Source organism: Notechis scutatus, chromosome 3, assembly GCF_049901735.1.
Source record: "Notechis scutatus isolate UNSWTSFEM ecotype Mainland chromosome 3, rNotScu1.2, whole genome shotgun sequence".
Classification (NCBI taxonomy): domain Eukaryota; kingdom Metazoa; phylum Chordata; class Lepidosauria; order Squamata; family Elapidae; genus Notechis; species Notechis scutatus.
Window position 1 is genome coordinate 85,898,385 of NC_142011.1, and position 18,350 is coordinate 85,916,734.

The window sequence follows — 18,350 nt, forward strand, 5'->3', positions numbered from 1 at the left end:
AATCAGTCACAGCTGCACTTTCTGGAAAAGCATCCCTCCAGAGATATGGATGGTGTATCTCCTATGTATCCCCAACCTTCTTAAAATCTGGATTGAGTTCCAGACCTATGTTGGGGAAAGTGGAAAGGAGGTTCTTGTCATGCTTTGTTTTATTGGCTATTTTTAATCTTGGGTATCTTGTTTGGTTTTGTTTATATTTTTAATCATTTTAACTAATAATTAAAACCTTAAGTATTTATTATATTCTGTCAACTGCCTAGCCTCCACCAAAGTGAAAAACCACATTAAATCTAGATGATGATGCTGACAGTGATAATATGTGATTCCACTTTAGAATGGGTATTTTCATGGTCTCATATATACTCTTCATTAAAAGTAATTCTATTGAATACACTGCATATACAGTTCAATCCAACTTTGGATACGTTGAATTTAGGAGTTAGAATCCTGATACACAAAAGGAAGACTCCACTGGCTTCCATATTGATCTTCTTAAATTGAGTTCCATTACTGGAGGGGGAAGATAGAGAGAGGGAAGGAGGGAGAGAGGGAGAGAGAGAGATTTTGGATTCTGTCATTTTGTTTCAATGCAATTTTCACAGATTATTTTTGCATTAATTGTCATGTTTTATGGTTTTCTAAGCATGACGTGCATTACTTTATCAAGTTAGCATTATAGATGTTTTATTGCTTTGTATTTTTCCTATGAAATGACTTTTGTACTTGTTTTTTTTCCCTTTACCTTCTTCTTCTTTCTCATTATACCATCCTTTCCAACATGGTGCTTTCCAGATAGATGAGTGCATTAAAAAAGAACTTTTTTATTTTATTATTTGACTTCATTGTATGGCTTTAATGCATCTCCGTGTTCTCAAATGTGTCAGAATCTATTTGGCTTTTTCACAAAGTGTATTATTCTTCAGGAAAACCAGGCCTCCTTTTTCCTCTTCTGTGGTAACTTAGGTGCCATCCATCTTTCTTACAGTTAGGCATTTATCCCCTCCCCTCTTTTTTTCTAATTTGCCTTCCCCCATTTCTGTATTGCTGTTGATTAATAACTGCCTGACATATCTAATCTGCAAATCTTTCATTTTCCCAGATATTGTGCTGCACACCAAAATAGCTCTTTTCATTTTAAAATGAACAATACGACTTTTCAGGCACACGTGTGCTCCCTTTGAGTATGTCTTTCGGGAGATATAATACAAGGATCCTGTTGTAGCTTGGATAAAAGGACTCCTCTTAATTTATGCTCTGGTCTCCTGGGTTCACAGTATTTGACAATGTTACAAAACAAGACAATAACCTTGCTAGTAAACCACATCAGAATAATGGGGGAATGAGGGAGGGGGTCTTGTCTGGGAATTGAATTTTAACTCCGCATTTAAAAGTTAATATCTTGGGGCTACTTCACCTATTTCCTTTAGACTTTTTCGCTTGTGGAATCCTCATAGCATCCTTCTTGGGTTGTTGGTAAATTTCATATTTTCTAAGATGTATAATAGACCTCTGGGATGTGAGATTTCCTGCAGCATTTGGTTACGTTATCTCTTGCACTATGCAGAAGTCTGTGCGTCATTTTGGCAATTGTGAGGTGAAATTTAAAAAAAAAAGACATTGGGGGAGGATAATCTTCTAGAGCCATTTGTTGGTGGGGGGAGAAATCCCAATAGGAGTGGTATTTTACTCACAAAAATATTCCTGGAATGATGCTAAATGATGTTGCTAGTTAATTTGGCTGCAGTCGTAAGCTGTGGAAGTTGAAAGAACAAAAGCAAGTATCATCGCTCATCCTGTAAGTTCTCCTCCTCCCACTTTGATATTATGATGAACATCTCTTTTTTCCTCTCCCTGTTTCAACACTGATATCTTTCAAGCCAAACATCTGGTTCACTGTTAATTCACAATACATTTTCTTGGAGGCCTGCAAGGCGTAGATTGGCAAGATCTACAACTGGCATGTGATATAAATCTACATAAGCTTAAATTATTAACCCCCACCCCGTCCCCTTATCCTCACCCATTTTCAACCAATAAAACCAATAGAACAATTCCTTTCTCTCTTTTTTCTCTTTTTTTCACTTTTAAAGGACTTTGGTGTACTGCAGGGTAATATCCTCTGTAGAGGAAGAATTTGGGAACAGCTCTGAAAAATGGGTAGTAAAACTTGCCAGAAATTTTTCAAGTAGATCTTGTTATACCACTTTGTTCAAATTAAATCTATATTCTTAGCTCATCCTGTTAACATGGGAATTCTTGGATTATGAGACAAGACTGGGAAACAACACAGGTAAGGCCCATTTTTATTGCCTTAAAATATTGAGCGGAATCATCGGCTGACTCTGTAAATTATTTAGAGAGGGCTGTAAAGCACTGTAAAGCGGTATATAAGTCTAAGTGCTATTGCTGTTGCTTTCCAGAGTTCCAATTAAACATTTCCATCAGTTCAGGACTATGCTTCAAATAGAAAACTTGAAATTTTCCAGCAAATATGGTAGAATTGGATTACCTTTCTGATAATTTATGTACCTGAGAAATTTGAGTTCAGATCAATCAGATCAGCCTGTTGTCATTTCCCTTCCTATTCTCCTCTCCAAGATGTAGTAAACTTTAACAAGCACTTCCTTATTATATTGATTGATTTGTTGTTTGTTTGTTTATTTAATATTCATTTAATTTATATTGCCGCCTATTCACCAATGGCGACTCGAGGCAGTTTACCAAATGTAAAACCATATTTAAAACAAAAAATAAAATAAAAATAAAAAACAATAAAAACTAACAAAAATAATAAAGTACTATAGAACAAAATCTGGAAAAAATAAAAAAGTAAAAAAATCACCCCCCAACTCCCACCCAACCCCCGCCCTGATGACAGCAGATCATACTAGCCATTTGATGGGCTCCATCCCATTCTGGGTTCCCCAGGCCCGCTAGCAAAACCAGGTCTTCAGTGCCCTCCAAAAGAGTGCTAGAGTGGGGGCCATTCTAATCTCTGGGGGAATGATATTCCAGAGAGTGGGAGCCACCACGGAGAAGACCCTTCTTCTGGGTCCCACCAAGTGTATCTCCCTAAAACATTCTCCCTCAACATTCCCTGCCTCCCCGCTCTAATGAGTTGGGTAGATGTGACTGGCAAGAGACGTTCCCTCAGATAACCTGGTCTCAAGTCATGAAGAGCTTTAAAGGTGACAACTAGCACCTTGAATAACACCCGGAAGCAAATCGTCAACCAATGCAGCTCCTGCAGGAGAGGTGACACATGTGCATACCGGGTCTGCACAAAACCATGCGGGCCATTGCATTTTGTACCAACTGGAGCCCCATGTAGAGCACATTGCAATAATTAAGACGGGAAGTGACTAGGGCATGAGTGACTGTGAGTAGGGACCATTGGTCCAGAAAAGGGTGTAGCTGGTGCACAACCCGCAGTTGCACAAAGGCCCTCCTGGCCACAATCTATGCTGCCTAACTTATAATAAAGTTTACAAATTGGAGACTGGACTGTGCTGGAATATTGAGGTTCGAAAAACCCTAAATAAAAAAATAGGGGGAAAAGATGAAGACTTTGTATAATGGAGAGTGCCACCTTTTGACAAAAACTTGAGCTCAAACAAAAGGGAAAGCATCCTGTTTCTGAATGAACTTCTGTGGATATAACATTAAAGAAATATTGAAACAAAGTAAGAATCTTAGAAAGTGAAAGCAGAACCAGAATAAAGAAAAAAGCAAGGAAAGACTGACTGTGGGATTGATTGATGTTTTTGGTATAGACCCTGGGCTGGAATAACTGAGAACTTTAGAAAATTGAAAGAAGAAAGAAGGAAAGTAAAAGTGGTTTGTTTGTTTTTTGTGGACTTTAATGATCATAAAATATAAGAGTGTGTAATGATGATATCTCTTCGGGAATTAAAAATGGAACTTAAAAATATGAGAGAATTACTACAGGAAAGAGGTGAATCACTTTGCTCTGTGTTAGAAAAAATGGAAATGGCGATTGAAGAACAAGAAGAAAGAGCTTCAGAGGAGGAGGAGTCGATTCAAGGAGAAGACATTTTAAATAGACAATTAACACAAAGAACACTACAAAGAAGTGGGGAAAGAAGGAAAGTTAAAAAGTTGAAATTTAAGAAGGCAATCAAAGGGAATACCTTTGAAGTTGGGAAAGGCAGAAAGACCCAGCAGAAAAGGGGAAAGGAAGATATTAAGAAAAAGAGGGATATAAATTGGAATGAGAAAAGATATAGGGAAAAGAGGGGGAGGAGAAACAGTAAGAAACAGGTGCATGAAATAAAGAAATACAGAAATAGTAAAATGTTGAAAAGAAATTGTTTTTTTCAGAGATAATGGTTGATGAATTAAAAAGGGGATTCTGCAGGGTGACAAGGGGTAATAAGAATATTTCTGCAATTAAAAATATTTAGAAAATAGGGTAATATAGATACTGATAACTCTTATTAAAAATCAAGGGGGGAAAATATGCTGCGGAATCCAAATGAAAAGATATAATGATTATTATTGTAACTTCTTAAAAATAATGTTTTATTGGGTGATCAAGATGAGGGAATAAAGGTATATTTTAATCATTGAGGTGTCACTCAAAGCAGTAAAAGGGGGGAAACCTATACTTGTGTTTTTTTTTTAAGTGTTAAAATTTGTATTAATCTAGAATTTATAAAAAGAATGTGTAATGGAAAGGGAATATGACAGACTACAAAACCAATTAAATTAATAAGTTAACATAGACTATTTAAAGCAAGGAGAGACATTGGTAACTTTTATTATTATTATTATTATTATTATTATTATTATTATTATTATTATTATTATTAGTAGGCAAACACATATTGTTTATCTTTATTTTTATTATATTTGAAATAATTGAAATGAAAGAAAAAGATGTTTCGACTGAGATTAATGAAAGAGGCTAGAATTAATGTGTTTGTTTTTCTCCTTACTGAAAATTTGGAATGGAAAAGGTAATAAGTATGCATATACAGACATGATATTATTCGATTAAAATCGAATTCCGATTTTTGCGGGCGGGCGGGCGGCAGCGGGCGGCGCGAGCTGAGCCCGGGCAGGCGGCGGCGGCGCGGCGGCAGCGGCGGGCGGCGCGAGCGGAGCCCGGGCGGGCGGGCGGCGGGTGGCGCGAGCTGAGCCTGGGTGGGTGGGGGCGGCGGGCAGCGCAAGCGGCGGGCGGCGCGAGCTGAGCCCGGGCGGGCAGGCAGGTGGCGGGCAGTGCGAGTGGCGGGCGGTGGGGGGTCTCTTTTGGCCGGCCCCAATTTTTTTCAGAGGGGAATATCATGCCTGATATATGAATGTATAATTGCTGTCATATTTGTATGTAAAGGTGATGACCCAGAAATAAGTTGTCCACTAAAAAGAGATTTTTGTTTTTAATGTGAAAAACTGAATAAAATTTGTTAAAATACAAAAACCCGGTGAAGCCCCTTTTATTCATTCACTTTGCTTCCAAGCTCCAAATATCCTTGACGGAAGAAAAAAAAATCTCCCACAAGAAGGGGAGATCTCCACAGTTACAAGAAGGAGGAAAAAAGCAACACAACCCAGGCAACATAAGGGCTGAAGGATGTCCGCAGATAACAGAACACACACTGGGAAGGATGCCAAACTCAGAGAGGAACCATAAACTAGCGATATTTCCATGCTTTGTTTCCAGCGTTCGCTTGTACGCATGTCCGACCTCTTATTCAGTTGTCACAGCTGCAGCCCATGAAGAGGATCAAGGCCCTCTCCTCCTGAGTAGACCATGTCTCTCCCTTATCCTCTCCTCCCTGCGTGCCCTAGGATGAAGAGGGGGTGGGCCTGGGTCCTCCTCTGACTGCTCAGCCAGCCTCTGCCCTTCCCCAGCCTCCTCCACAACCTCCAGAGCCATACTTCCACTCCCTGTTGTTTGTTCCTCCTCTCCCTCAAAGTCAGTGTCCATCAGGGGCATGATACCCTGGGTGGCATACAAACACTAGAAACAGAAATACAAACATTAAAAATAAAAAAAAAAGAAATTAAATAAGTTAAAACCAGAATGCTTGGGGTGGATTCTAATTAATCTACTCACCATCTCCAACACGGAATCCCAATTAGGGCATCAGGCCACTTGACAAGGCCAGATTTTGAGGCTCTTATGAAAGGCCAAGAGGATTGGAGTGGATCTTAATTTGAGGGACACAATGGTCCAGAGGGTGGGAGCCAGCTGGAATTCCTTGGAATGCACATCATGCCCTTTCTGCAGTAATGAGCGGATTAGGCCAATCCCATTGAGGCGAGATGGTTCCTAGGGTCCTTTATCCTGATATATCACCAATGTAGAATGCCATTGGTGAAAACGTGTAGTGCAGTTTTATTGTGCACTTTTTGTGTACAGTTTACTTTCTTGTGAAATGTGCAATTTTAATGTTGAGTTCTAAGAGAGAGTTGTTATGGAACTGCCATTTTTGGAAAGAGTCCTGTTTATCTTTATATATAGTTTGTCTTCAGCTTGAGGATTGGACTGTGTTCAGTATGACAATAATGGCTGAGATGAAATGATTTCATTCCATGATTTGAATCTACTTCTTAATCACCATAAAAACACCACCCCAATCTGTAGACAACTGACAAATTAAAAATCTATTTGAGTTCTATTTTCTGTTCTGCTTCTGTTTTCCCAGCAGCTGAACTGTTTTGATTATGGAATTAAATCATTACCATCAAAAATATCAACTGGCTTTGGTTTTGTTCACACACCTGGTAACCCTACTGACAAAAGCTGAGCCACACAGATGTCACCAAGGGCAGAATTAGGAAGCAACAGCATAACAGAGGTCTAATTAAGGGCAAGATTTGGCCGGTGGAATTCTCATTATTGAACTTAATGCACCAGTCAGAAAGAACACAGCTTGACTATCAGCAGAACTGGATTACCCTCATAGTGAGTTGCAATTAGGAAAAATATCATTTGTGCTTGTAAATTCAACCACTGTAATCCAGAAGAAAACAAGATAAGGCAAACATGAAGTTCCACAGTGCCATTTTACAATATCTGCCTTTTTAACCGACACTCAAAAAGAGATATTTAGGAGAGAGAAAGAAAGCAAGAAAAAGAGATGCAACAAATTAATCTCAATGCATATGCTATTTTATTCCTAGAGTTTCTTTACTAATCCAAGGGGAATGCTCTGAGGAGGATTAGAAGGCCATAAAAGAGTGCACCTACAAAGCATTTTCTGTTCCTTTTGTTGTTATTACAGCTACATAACTTGTTTACCTGATACTTTCCATACAAAGAAAATCTCATCAAACCCTTTAAAGCCAAACAAAGCTGTAGACCTGTAAGCATTAAATAAAGTGTCAGAAATTGTGGGAATAAATAATGCATGGAATAAAAGTTATATACCTCTTGTTCAACAATGATGCCATCCAACAAAGATGGCAGGTGGCAACAACTACTGCAGCAGACCAAATTACACAACAAATTAATGTAGCCTGGTGCCTCCTGACCAGACTACATTGTTTAGGACTTCAGTGTCCATCAGCTCCACCCAACATAATACTAATAGCAAAGGGTAGTAGGAATTTCTGACTAAAACATCTGAAAAACCCTAGGTTAGGCTAAGATAAAATATCAGCGCATTCTAAACTGGAATCCATTTCTCCACTCAATCCCAGTTTTCAAGTCAATTTAGTCTATTGTAAAATGTCAGGTTCCATGTTTCTTTAAGCTACAGTGCTCTACCGATCTAACTGAGATTCAGTTAATTATGGGGTTTTATTTCCAGGCTGTAGATATACAATAATACAAAGCTATAATGTGTTAAAATGTTTTTGTGCATGCTTGTTTTGTTTGAGACACCATCATCTAGATAGTAAATGTTTTCAAAATACTCTTCCAACTTATGATACGCTATATGAAAAACGTTATGATTAAAGTATCCAAAATGGAATGGCCCAATTCATTTTATGCTGAATTATATTTTTCCCATAGGATTTCAAATTTAGAGTAGGAGCCCAAACTAATTGGAGAAAAGAATAACTTTGTGGAAGCAACGATGGAGAATCTGCAAAATATTACGCATAATAATAACATGGTATCAAAGGGAGGCATTGATTTCAAGGATTTGAATCTAAATTTACAGGAGTAAATTCACTGAAATCCAGGGGACAAAACATTGTTAGCATGATCTTCAATGGATTTCTCTATATAAGACTCAATCTGAATTTAGTATAGGTAGAATCTCAATCCTGATAGTGACATTGATAGATATTCAAATTCAAATTCAAATTCTTTCTTCCTATCTCTGAACTTCCTATCTAAAACAGGCATTTGAACATGAGGTTGGAATTACAAAAATCGGGGGGAAATTGGCATGCAATGGATGTCCAAAAAGAAAGCCCTCTCTTGCTTTTTCAAAGGACTCTAGTGTTTCTTCTTTTGTTTCAGAAAGTGGCAAGTATAATCCTATGGGGTGTTGAACTCAAAGACCTTCTCCAAACAAACATGTGCTGTAACCCTTATCTACATCCCTTTCCCTAACACAGCCTCGTTATGTCTGATTACTTGTGAAAAATAAGGCATATGCCACTCTACTTGAGCAAGTTGGTGACCGACTAATTATCCCAATCTTTTAAAGATTTATCCTTTAAGAACTAATGGATAACCTCTTTCAAAAAAAAAAAAAACCAACAACATTTCTCCTAAGCAGATTCTTGAACCTGTTCTACAATCAGTAAATAATCTTTCCAGCTCTAAAGTGCAGCCTGTTCTCTTGAAACAGGAACCACACAAATGGGTCAACCGCTTTAAAAAAACAAAACAAATGATGATAGCAATAATATGTGTTAGTTTATCAAGCCATTTGCATATTCTTTCCAATGGCTGCATTTTTGTTCCCTGTTGTTTAATTCAGCCTTTTCCTTGTCTCGTAATGAATTCTCAGAGGTGTGCTAATGAACAGTAGCCGTGGATAGGCGCATTGAGTGTGTGTGTCACAACACATCTCTTCTTCTTCTTCTTTCCCATTTTTTTTTCTTCCTGTTGCACCAAACAACAGTCACTGAGAATAATTAGTGTATGCGCACATATTTGATTCTTTTTTGATGCGTGGCTTGGTTGTTGGGTTTGTTTGTTTGTTTGTTTTTAGCAGCTCTATTGCTTATATATCAATACCTACGAGCCATAGTGTGCATGGCCCTGGGTATGAAATGTTTTTGATTGACGTGTCCTCATTCCTAGCATTGCCATAGCACTGGAAAAAAAACATCCCAAGCAACCATGCTCTCAAGGGCTCCTCTTTGGCATGAAACAACCTTGGATATTTCAGTAATGTTTTCCTCTCTCTCTTTTTTTCTTCTTTTGCTTCCTCTCTCCTTCTCCTCTCCCCTCCCCCTAGGATGTAATTGGAAAAGCACTGCAGTATATTGGAACATATGGAGAGCTCAGTAGTACCGAACAAGTTGTGGCTCTGATTGATGAGGAAATGTGTATCAACTGTGGCAAATGCTACATGACCTGTAATGATTCTGGCTACCAGGTAAGAACACAGCTGTAATTAGCAAAAAAGGCACTGTGAGTTGTCTTTCTGCTGCTGAGGCAGAAGGATTCCACCGTCTCTTGACGGGCAGATGGGAAAAGTAGATTTACAAGATACTGGAAATTAACATTGGCACACTCCCAGCTATAGACTGCAGGAACCATGTCTGATCTATTCGCAGAGATTGTCAATAAAGCAGGTTTCTTAGAGTCTTGAGATACACAGTTCTCTCTCTCCCTCCCTCCCTTCCCCCCCTCTCCCCCTTCAGTTTTCTCTCTGCATATCATCTATTGCTAAGCCGCCATGTTTTTCCCAGCATTACATGCTGCAGAATGCTATAGAAGACAAAATGCTTCCAGATCATGTTGGAGGAAAAAAAAAATATTTCGGCAGGTGCACACTACAGAATCTATTTAAATACATAAAACTCAACTAGATTTAATTCTTTCAGTGACCACATCCAAATATATAGTAGAGCAGGAAGCTATATCCATTTTTGTAGTGATCTGGTATTGGGATCTAAGAAATCTCTTTAACTCCTAACTGATGATAAGATAACTCCAGTTTAATATATAATATACTGATTCATTATGTAACGTATAATTTGCACACAGCATATACGTGCACAAACAATTTAGAGACCCATACAGAAATGCAAACATATAGATGAACAAGAATTAACTTAATACAAAAGAATCCAATGTTAGATTCAAAGTTATAATTTAATATGGGATTCAACAGTAGTAACTAAAATTTCCAATGAACATACCAAGAAGCTCAAAAGCAATGGTGTGGAAATAAAATACGTTAGAAACCTAATAAATAACACAAAGACTTCATTTAATAAACAGTGCAAGAAGTTAATTTTATTTATTGAGTTAAACAGGATGAGATCAGGTCACCATCTACAGACAAACAGAAATAACAATGAAACACTCAACAAGGCAGTTTAATATTGCTGTTGTTGAACATAATAAATTTCCAAGGTTTGTTTTGCCCACACAAAAAATGTATTCTGCCTCCTTGACATATTATAACAACAAAAATTTCTGGAAGACACAATTGAGTCTGACAAGATAGAGTTCAGTAATTCCCATTCTTGTTCTTTTCAATAGGAATTACTGGATTCCTAAAATTTTCTAAGCTTAAAGTGATTCTTCATAAAATAATAAAGGAGATGAAATATCAAGTATTTCAAGCAGTACGTGCGCTTTACTGTAGGTTTCAGAGGAAGCAACTATCACCACCCTCTCCATCTCAGATACAACAAGCAACAGCCAAGTCTCTGGGAGTCTACACACTATGAGCTTTGATAAGTTATACATTCATGATCCCTTACAAATTAAGCAAATATACTAAGATGGTGCTGAGAAAAACAAGGCTGGGAGAAGTGGTGCAGACACCAATCTGAACTAATAAAGAAAATCCACATTCACATTTCGTGCATTTAACAAATTGTTCTCTTTGATCTATTCCACTTGATTAAAGTGTATCATGTCTAGAGCCAAACTAATAAAGGCTGCCTGCTTTGACAAGGAGTGCGCATATTTTAAGAAATATATCACATTAGGGAGATTTGGATGGGTAGCCATCTATTTCAGTCTAGAATGCTTAGTGAAAATAAGAAATAAATGGCCACAGAACAGGTCCTCGCCACCTCTCCTCATTTCATCTCATGTTTATGTTCTTGCATTTACTAGACAACCTGGTGTAGAACTGCAACTTCCCAAGGCCCCAGAGCCAACCCTCAGGAATTGTGTCCAAAATACTTAGAAGACATTTCTTTTATCGTAGATAGAAAATATTAATTCAGCAGAAATGTACTAGACAAACAAATCATTTCTCAAATAAAAAAATAATGGGCAATCAAGTTTTAATTCTAAATTTAATATGAGTTAACGCCCAATTTTCAGAGGTTGCCTTGAAACTTCCCTAGGAAGCAAGGATGTCCCCCTTCCTCCCTTCCTCCTAATGCAATTCTGTTTGCACTGGCACAACCTCATGATTGCTGCAATATTATTTTTGCCGTTGTATCAATCGTCCGTTATCTTTGAAAGGCAAATATTCCACACAATATCCACAAGCACCAACCAAGGTTTTTTGGTTTGTTTTTTTTGGTAAAACTCATTTTTTTGATTATCAAAGATTATGGAAGAATAGAGACATGAAACAGAACAGGGCTGGTTTAGAGTTGCCTGCAACTACCCACAGCCATCACCACATACCTACGCCGCGAAGGGGTTGATGAGTAAGCGGAGGCTGCAGATGGGTTGATGTAATCCCCCTCCCCCAAAAAATCTCAACTGTGCATTGTGCGGAGGTGCACACCCTGCATGCTGATTGGTTCTGACTTCCTGCTGGGAGGTGGGAGAAGGCAAGGCAGACCTAGGCAGGAAATATTAAAATTCACTGACATATAAAAAGAACACTATACAATTGTCCCCGAATGACAGACGCATATATTCTCTCACGTTCAGTCTGAAGTCTGCTTGAGCCTTCAGTTCATTGCCAAGAAAGGATTTATACAAATAAAGACACACTTTAAAAAAAAAAAAGATTTACAAAACAAAAAATAAAAAACCTTCTGGGAATCAATGAGTAAAAAAAAACCATCCGCATTGAGTTTTTCTTGGAGAGTGCTGCTATCAAAGATATCATAGCCTAATAAAAGTGTACTATAATATGTAATAGTGACAGCGCTGAAATAATTTACTTTGCTTGCAACAGCAATAATGTTCTGGTGCTGTTTTATTTTTAGCAATGGAATAGGACTATCATGAAAGTGTGGCCATTAGTTACATTTTCCAGCCGAGGCCCTGAGCTGTGGGCACGGATTGCTGGAAAAGAATCATTTGTTGATTAAGGCTACTAGCCACAAGGGAAGACTCACTGGTCCATTTCAAGTTGTATTCTTTGTACTGTAGCTTCTCTCTGATTATTCACCTTCTACATCTTTCGCCCAAACAAATGGTGAGCCTTGAGGATTTTTCATTAAAAGGGCTGCTTTAAAGGTTGCTTTGTATTTTGTTAATTTTTCTCTGCTCATGGTAAAGAGACAAGAGATATGCCTGAATACCCAGCCTTCTGTTCAAACTGTTTGTGCTGTTTCTGGATTTACCTGCAGGTTTCTGGAGTCAGTATGTGGTCCATGATAACATGGTTAGTTTAGCAGGAAACTACCATAGGAAGCGTTTAAATTGGTGCTTCCATCTTTAAGGAAGATCTATGAGCTACTTGTCCTCTCACCTTTATCTGGAGCAAACTAAGCAAGTAGCCCACTGGAGCTGTTCCAACCCCACGTAAGAAAAATAAAAACTGCTGCATTGGGAAGCCATTTCCTCGGCCTACACAAATACATGAAGTAAATAACCCTTTTGAAAAGTAAACTATAGTCTCTGGATTTACAGAAGCAGGCCACAAAAATGGACATGGCATGGCTTTAGGGGAACATTAACTATTTTGCAAAGAGTTCCAGTAGGCACTTTGAAAAGATATACATTATGCAAGAAAATTCATCGTTGGTAATATTGACTCCAGTTTCAACTTGTAGGGTTACCTAAATCAGAGAGCTGTATTAGATCTGGGATATCTTATAGCCTAGGCAGTTTAGCATAGTGGTTAAGGCAGCAGAAACCAGAAGAATGTGACTTTTAGCCATGTAGGCAGAAAGCCAGTTAGGTAACCTTGGGTCAGTCATACCCTCTCAGCTCTAGGAAACCGGTAATGCCAAACCACTTCTGAAATGTTGCCAAGAACAATGCAGAAACTTTTCCAGGTAGTTTCTAGGAGCTATGTCTTCTTCAAGATGTTCATTGCTACTCAGAAAACATTTCTAGGCTGTTGGTGCACCCATGTGTTTGCACAGTCCTTTCTTGTTACATTGCTCAAACACGTGCAAAATATTTGCCCAGCTCATCCCTCTCATAAGAAAACTCATCTCTTATTGACTGACTGACTGACTGACTTACTTACTTACTTACTAAGTGTTGTAAATGCTTTTATATATCACATACATAAAATAATGACAGCAGCAATAATAAAGAAAAGGGAGGGATGGTTTTTCCCACTATCCCCACCAGTGTGAAATATTTGTGTTAAATTAATGCCAGTACATCAGTATGCTGTGAAGGATTCACTTTTCAAAGGCACAGATATTTTTTTGTGAAACTTGACCAACTCGTGCTGAAGCTTGATTTTGTCTGTAACTCCACTGAGTACATAAAAAGGAGAATAAGGACGAAAGGAAGAAAAGAGATTTCTACCAGAGCCCAATTTACCTCAATATTTCACATATTTTTAGAAAATGTTATTTTCCTAGCGATCGAAACTGTTACTGTAGCTGCAATGCGGTACCAAACAAAGATTTCTCCAAGCACCTCAACTACAGGAAATGTAGATTCTAAAAATGGGGTTGTTTTTGACCTTTTCTGTGAGTGACATCAATGCTGTTTATTTCTGCTTTCCAGGCTATACAATTTGATCCAGAAACCCACCTGCCCACTGTTACTGACAGTTGTACAGGCTGCACTCTGTGTCTCAGTATCTGCCCTATTATTGACTGCATCCGAATGGTTTCCAGGACAACACCTTATGAAGCAAAGAGAGGCTTGCCCTTAGCTGTGATCCCCATGTGCTGAGCAGATCAGACCAACAGTTAAAGGGAAACTTCTATTTGCTTGATTCTATTGATTTGCTTTCTAATTAGTACCAGCAAGTCCAGTACATTCTAGCAAAAAGAAGGAAAGAGGGGGGAAGAGGGAGGGAGGAAGAGGGGGAGGGGAGGAGGAAAGGAAAGGAAAAGAAAGGAAAAGAAAGGAAAGTAATTCCACTAATGAGAGGCTAAATAAAACTGGCTGAATTTTTCAGTTTATTTCCCATCTCTTTCCCTTTCTAATCCTCAGACAGATAATAAGTTAGTTTGCTGGTTGTGATTTGGCTTTGCCTTTTATAAGATGCATAACTTTTTTCTCTCGCGCTTTCACAAATCTGTACATGTTCTGATCATCTGAGTTTTAATTTTTCTTCACTGTAACAATGGAATGAAAATCAAGAAACTTTTCATAATCATGTAAACCCTAACACATGGACAAACTTTGTTACCATGGAAACATTGGGTAATTACGCATTTCATTTCCTTTTAAAACTGGTTTTAGAAGATGTAATTAACTGTATAACACACAAACAAAGCATTGTATATCATGGGGGGGTGCTTTTACAGAAAGATATAAAAAGAGGGTTAAACTGCTATTTCTGAACAATTAAATCAGTTTTGATAGTGGCAGCATCTGCTGGTCTATTACTCTAGTTCTCGCTAAATTCTACTTCTCCCTAAATGCTACCTCTGACTAGGCATTAAAAATCAAATGTGCAAATACAGTGCACTTTTGTCATTTGATGTTTTCAGTTGGTAGCACAATTTTTGTTGCTGTTGTTCTGTTAATGAACTTCCAGTCCCTATGTACTAATTCTAATCTTTCACATATAAATATAGGATATTTTTTGTCACATCACTATGGTGTTGGCAAAATAAAATTATTCTTGAGGCACGAGCAGAGGACCAAAGGCAATTACTTCAAAATTTTCTTGTTTTCTACCATTCATACAGTGCTGGATAAAACAATGTAGTTCTGTCAGCGTAGATGGATGGGTGAGGCTCAGACGATACAATCTTTTTGATTGCCACAGAGAGTATCTGACAATAAATGGTGTCTACTAAATATTTTCCAACTACAAAGTCCATTTCACTTCTGGGTTTTACTGTGCCTAAATGAAAGTTCCACAAAATCTTTGGAGAAAGAATGAGTTGATGGGCCAGTAAATATAGATAATTTAAAATGATGTCAACACAGGATGTCTGATCGGTGCACAATGTAGGATCTTTTAAAGAAACCTGTTACTGGTTCCTATTATGAGATCCATTCCTCCCCATGATTCTGGCATACAAACTCTCTTACTGCACAGCAAGAAGCAGCCCATCAGAATTAGTATTAATGAGGTACGGTGGAAGATGTTCTATTGGGTAGAAGATGTTCTACTGGGATGCAGTGGCTCAGTGGCTAAGACGCTGAGCTTGTCGATCAGAAAGTTTGGCAGTTCGAATCCCTAGCACCATGTAAAGGAGTGAGCTCCTGTTACTTGTACCAGCTTCTGCCAACCTAGCAGTTCGAAAGCACGTAAAAAATGCAAGTAGAAAAATAGGGACCACTTTGGTGGGAAGGTAACAGCGTTCTGTACACCTTTGGCATTTCGTCATGCCGGCCACATGACCACGGAGATGTCTTTGGACAGCGCTGGCTCTTCAGCCAGAAACAACTAGCATGTATGTGTGAGGGGAACTTTTACCTTTACCTTTAAAAGATGTCCTCACCTTAGACATAGAATAATAGGGTGAGAAGAGATGTTGGAGGTCTTCTAATTCAACTCTCTGCTCAAGCAGGAGACCCTACACATTCCAGACAAATAGCTCTCCAGGATCTTCTTGAAAACCTACACTGATGGAACACCCACAACTCTGTTTCTCCTTGGTTCTAGGTTGGATTTCTCTTTAACAATCTTCTCCTGTCACTTCTTAGGGACGACCAAACACGTTATTCTGCATTCTTAGGGTGGGGGGGGTGTCTTTGGTGCTCTCTGAGCATATTTGTTTTCTTGCAGACTTTTCATTACCCTAAATAGGCATCCGGATAACAATATTGTAAAAAGGTAGTGACTAGGTATCCTGACTAGCACTGATGATGTTACCTAGTTAGAGTAATTAAACCTCTGCAAAAAAACAACCCAGCTCAGAGAGCACCAAGGACCCCTCGAATCAACCCCTCACTACACATATTCTCCTTTATTGTACATTCTCAAAATAGGAGTACACCTAGGTGGAATGGGAAGTAGACAAAGCCTCAATAGCGGATAGCAACTGAAATACTTGCTACCCATCAGATAAAGAAAAATCACTAGCAGAGTGGATTTCTTCTCATCCTATACTTCCACTACAGCAAGTATGGGTTTGAAAAAAAATCCTATCTTCTAACCCAAAGATCATGTATATAATGTTGGATAAAACAACATGTCCTCCCACAAGAAGAAATATAGCAGAAATGTATAAACATTCTGAAACCATATTTAGTCAAAGCCCTATCAGTGCTTTAATAACTTTCTGAGCCCTATCAGTGCTTTAATAACCTTCTTTTCATGTAAAGATCACTAGCTACATCTCCTATATGCAAGCATTTTAAATGGCCAAATGTAAGGTAAATAATTGTTAGCATATCAATGCCAAATGTTTTTTTAAAAAATTGTGTAATAAACATTCAAAAATAGAACATGTTTGTTTACAATAAAACCAAGATAAGGATTTTCCACCATTCTGAAACAGCATGTTACCATCGACTTATTTCTCATTCTCAGTTGTACTAATACTTTGCTAGCTATTTTATCCCAAAGAAGCTGCAAGAGAACCATATGTTGTTCAATATTTAAAATAACAAATAATGTATCCATTTCTCTGTGCTCTTTGCTATCAACTGAAAAGCAAAACTTTGATTATGCATATTAAATAATGCTTGTGTTATAAATAAATCACAATTAAAGAACATTATACAACTTGTTTTAAAATGTGTTTTTCCTCTGCATTTTGTGTGTGTTTTTTATATATAAAAAAATAGCAAGCCAATTTGCATGTTATATGTAATAGTCTTCCAGTTCTCCAGAATTAGCTCTCTCCTTTTTGATCACTTGCTATCAAACAGTCATATATAATCCAATCATTTTATATTGATGAAGCTGGGCTTGTAGCATAGAATGAGGTTCATAATAATAAAGAAAATGTTTTTCATTAACCCACTATCAAAAAGAGCTCTGTGGATTTTTAAAAATTTGAATTGCTGTGCACATACAACCCAATTCAAAGCATTATTATTATGCAGGAAAAGTAGAATTGGTCCTGGATTGTTTTGTAGTGGTGATATTCACATTTTTCCATACCAAGAGTGACAATTACACTATCTATTGTTCTTCAATTATCTCAAAAATAAGATTGCTATGTATATATTTGAGAGGATTGTACATGTCAGAGCGCTGCAAAGAATTGTTGGTTGTTAATCAAAGTCAAGTTTGTGACCTGTTTCTGTTTAAAATAACTTGAAACTTCTTTTATGTTGGTTTTATTTTGTTCTTGGTTGGTTGGAAGGGTGGTAGTGTTTTTTCTGTTTGTTTGTTTTGTTTTTTCTGTTATTTTTTTCATATGAGGTGAAATCCTAACACATAACACTAAATATTACAGAGAAATAACTGTTTTAAACTGTTTAACAAATGACATGTTAAGCTCATGTGACCAAGCAAGAGCATAGCAGCAGCCAGTAGCACTGAACCAACCACAACTTCCCCAAATTTCATTTCATAGATAATAGATTTTGTAAATTATCCCATTTGAAGTACCTTAGTTCAAAAATTGTTACTCTATGATACAGCATTTTACCCTTTTAAAGGTCTTGACAAGAAGAGTTTTAGTAGCATAATTAACTTTTAAAATACTTGGACTTCAACTCCAAGAATTCCCCAGCTGGGGAGTTGAAGTCCAAGCATCTTAAAGTCAACAAAGTTGAGAAACATGTATAGAAGTTTTAAAAAGAATATTTGTGCCTGTGAGAGAAAGAGATGGTTAGCTTTCAATTCACACCACCTCTGTGTAATCTTTAATCTGGTAAGTAAACTAAAACAGTCAAAAACAGTCAAAAAGTATTTTCTCGGACAGATTTGATTCACAACATAGTTGGTTTCACTGCTCAGCTTGCAAGCTTATCTTACTGCTACCAATACCATTAGCCC

General features: G+C 37.7%; 1 protein-coding gene across 4 annotated transcripts in view; it reads left to right on the forward strand.

The window, feature by feature from the left end:
- The window catches only part of DPYD (dihydropyrimidine dehydrogenase), a 679,957-nt gene extending 662,595 nt beyond the window's left edge, over positions 1 to 17,362 (forward strand). For all 4 annotated transcript variants that reach the window (XM_087960624.1, XM_087960625.1, XM_087960623.1 and 1 more), the window contains 2 exons: positions 9,390 to 9,530; positions 13,997 to 17,362. In XM_087960624.1, the coding sequence (XP_087816750.1) occupies positions 9,390 to 9,530; positions 13,997 to 14,167 (312 nt within the window). In that variant the 3' untranslated portion in view covers positions 14,168 to 17,362. The remainder of the gene's footprint in view (positions 1 to 9,389; positions 9,531 to 13,996) is intronic.
- The last annotated feature ends 988 nt before the right edge of the window (positions 17,363 to 18,350 follow it).